The sequence below is a fragment of the Mycetomoellerius zeteki genome, unplaced genomic scaffold (assembly GCF_001594055.1).
Source record: "Mycetomoellerius zeteki isolate Tzet28-1 unplaced genomic scaffold, Tzet1.0 scaffold430, whole genome shotgun sequence".
In the NCBI taxonomy this organism is placed as follows: domain Eukaryota; kingdom Metazoa; phylum Arthropoda; class Insecta; order Hymenoptera; family Formicidae; genus Mycetomoellerius; species Mycetomoellerius zeteki.
Genome location: NW_017257425.1, coordinates 196544 through 200373, shown reverse-complemented (window position 1 = coordinate 200373; position 3830 = coordinate 196544). Strand labels below are relative to the sequence as shown.

At 32.4% G+C, this 3830-nt stretch overlaps 1 protein-coding gene across 1 annotated transcript in view; it reads right to left on the bottom strand.

The window, feature by feature from the left end:
- Positions 1 to 5: 5 nt before the first annotated feature.
- LOC108726579 (box A-binding factor-like) overlaps positions 6 to 3830 on the bottom strand; it is a gene marked incomplete at its 3' end in the record, with an annotated part of 10944 nt that continues 7119 nt past the window's right edge. Inside the window, exon 3 of the mRNA XM_018454234.1 lies at positions 6 to 93. Coding sequence (XP_018309736.1) covers positions 6 to 93 — 88 coding nt within the window. The remainder of the gene's footprint in view (positions 94 to 3830) is intronic.

Genomic DNA, 3830 nt, shown 5'->3' with positions numbered 1-3830 from the left:
CCCCCCCCCCCCCCCCCCGCCGAGGCGGTGGTTAGCTCTCCCACCCCGGTACCCGTGCCTATCTCGCCAAAATAAACCGTGGAGCACGAACTTCTGCAAGCGAATTTTAATTAAGCATCAAAATCAGACGGCATTCTAATAACAAACCGGAAATCATGATTGCAAAAAATAGATTGTAATACACTAAAAAAACATAGTGATAGCAACTATAAAGGTGACTATCAAATTTTATATTATATATAGAATTCATGTACATAATATGTATATATAATAAATTATTTTATCATTATAGCAACTATAAAATAGTTTATTCAACTATATATATGTATATATATGTGTGTGTGTATTAATTCTACATATAAAACTTGTATAGTCACCTTTATACTTGCTATCACTATATTTTTCTCTGAGTAGGTGTAGTATAATCGATTAAATAAATCAATGAAATGAAGTCGCTGCATTAAATCATGTAATACATGAACATTAGTACGTAACACGTTGTGAAGTTTCTCCGCTGTTTCAAAAAGTCATATGTGAAGAAAATTCTTTATATATAAATAAATATAAAAGTGTTTAAAAATTATGCAGAATATATGCGCGATTATTGTCAACGAAATTATTCAGGGAGAAACATTAATTACTTCTGCATCACTATTAAACGTATCTAATCGTTATTTTCGCAATAATAAGTCATTTAATTATCAAGATTTATATATTTTCAAGACCCGAGGGAATAGGGAAAGTTGTGGTCGCATGAAAGTGCATAACATTTTTGTATGTAAGTACGCTAATCATATGCGGGGCGTGTAATAATGTATAGTTACACCAACGTCACATCCGGGAGTATTGAACTATCGTCATCGACCTTACGATCTATAAGTTCTTACGAGCGATATCGATCCAATCTCTCGATTTGTCTTACCTGTTTGAACGCATATAAAGTTTTTTGCTAATCAATTAAATCTCGATCGTGTTATCGGCGTTGTCAATCGCATTTACGCATATAAGGATATAACAATTCCAATGTATAATTACGCAGTTAATCGCATAATGTTTTGAACAAACAAGCATAATTTAAATTATTTTCAAGAATTAATCTTCTAGAAAGAGTTCTTCATTTTTATAACATTTTTATAACAAAAATATGAAACAAAAAGGTATTTTAATATTTTATTTTTAAAACTCTTCTAGTATTCTTTAGAATCTTTATCCTGAAATATAATTAGTAAATAAAAAAAACGAGTTGAGATTGGGTTAACAAAATTGTTAAAGATGGTCGTATATTTGTTTTTTGTTTGCAAAACGGAGGACCAAGGTCTGCCGATTATCTCGTCATCGACAATGGCAAATAGTTCCGTGTAGTATGATGTAATGCAACCGATTAGTGTAATTCTATTTATTCGTAGATAGATACAACGACGCCGACGGCGACGTCATGTCGCGAACGATGCGACAGGTGGGAGCTCGCATGTAACTGACATACCTAATGCTCAAGTAACTGCAACCACGAATCTAAGTTAATTCTCCCGACGTGCTTCAGCTCAATTTCTAAAGCCTAAAACGTAAAGTGCAGCCGCGCGACTTATTTACGAGACAATAATTTTAAGTCTGTTTTTTATAGTCAAACTACTCTCTGAAACTTTTAGAGCGAACTGTCACTCTGAAGAGTGAAGTCTCAAAGATTGAGCTACTCTTTTTCAAGACTAGTTCAATTTTCACACTTCAAAGCAAGAATCCACTCTAAAGAATTTAGAGAATAACATATACTGTTTATACTTAAAGTGAAAGAGATCCATAGATGATTTTGTTGAAGTATTTAAAAATTTAAAATAGATATGGATTTAAAAATAATTTTATTGAACAAAATAATTACGTAGGAATTTCAGGCATGAGCAATACTGCAAAAAGCTTTGCTGACATTCTAGCAAAGTTTGAGCGTCCTAATTATTTTGATGGTCCAACAAAATTACTTTCAGATCTAATTAAATTGGTAAATATTTCAATAAAACTGTCCTTTCCGTGTATATGTTTAGCGAAAGAGAGAAAGAAAATTCTAGCGCAGTCAAGTGCAGCAAAACAGATGTTTTTTTTATTTCATCTCGATCTACTTTTCATTGGATGAATTTTTGAGACAAATCAGATTATAACCGTGATATACCTAATTATTAGTTAGCTAGGATTATCGAGATAAATCATGAGTTACACATGACGCTCGGATCTGTTAAAAAATTAATTTTAAAGGCGTGGACACGAAAGAGAGAGCGAGAGTGCGTTTGACCGAGTAGTCAACCTAACGCATGGAAATCACATTCGTTACGGTACTGCGAGACAATGATAAAGAGATGCATTACGCAATGCATCTCGCGACTCGTATAAAATATTGAGCGAGGTACGGGAACGGAAAATGGTGAAAAAAGGGAGATAGAATAGAAAGCGCGAACCTTTCTATTGATCTCCGTTAGTTGTACTACGATCATCGAAATATCGAAATGAAAATCGGAAGCAACTTGAAGAGAAAAGGGAAAATTATCAATTAATTATTTATTATAGTCCCTTTCTATTAATATAGATTAATCTCGGTTTAATTTATTTTTTATGTTCTTCTAGTTCTAAGAATTAGAAAAAGATAAAAATAAATTAAATCGCAAGGAAAGAATAGTTTTCCTGAAGTATCTAAAAATTTAGCCAAATAGATCTAAAAATAATTTTGTTAGATCGTCAAAATAATTATGTAAGACACTCAAGATGGTTGTTAGATTGTCAAAATTTGCAGCATTGCTCATCATGTTTCTAACATAATTATTTTTATAGTCCAACAAAATTACTTTCACATCTGTATTTGACTAAATTTTTAAGTACTCCAGCAAAACTGTTCTTTTCGTATGAAATTAAAGTTAATCTACATTGGTATATAGAAATGAACATCTCGTGTAAACGACATCGGTACGTTTTACTCGCATTGTCATTAATGGATTATTATGGACGTACGCTATTTAGATCCGTCAGAGCGTTAATGCTGAACTAGCGATGACTGACACTGTCCTTCGCTTCACCTTTTGTTTTACGCACACGTTTGTAGATTTTTACGTAAAAAACAAATTTCATCGCGAATTCGATTACGCGACATGCCATTTAATCTATTAGGATAATTACGTGAATGTGAACCGTGTTTTTCTCTTTTTACTAATTAATTTGCTCAAGTAACGGGTCTAGATATCATTCAGATACTAGGTAAACGGATAACCAGTTTCCGAGTAATTTCAAGTATTACTGACTCGATAACTCGGTATTGACAACACCGGTCATAATTCCAAAGCCGATTCCAGCGGATTATGTCGAGAGCTTATCGATTGTTGTTGCACACAATGCGATATAAATAACGTTGTATCGCATAAAACAACATAGAGGAGTAGTTCCGTTTTAAGATTAAATAATAATATAATTCAATCATCGGAACGTTTATTTAATCCAACATCGCAGAAGCAACATCGCATGAAGCAACGTTTTTCAACTAATAAGTCATCCTCATCCGTAAATATAATATTAATCACTGCATAAAAAATAAGTAATAAGAAAAGTAATCAATGAAATAATAAATTAAATCGTAGAAACGAAAGCCTACGGACATCACTTCTTTTCGTCTGCAGAAAAGTGTCATTCTTTTTTATCATATTTAATTTCATTAATCATATTTGTTATACTAATGTATTTTTTTGTTGTTCTTATTTATTTATTTCTATACAGGGTGTTTCCAAATTAAATGGCAAAACTTCGGGAGCGTGTAGAGGAGTAAAAAACTAAGAAAAAAAGTCCTATAGACATATGCTCGT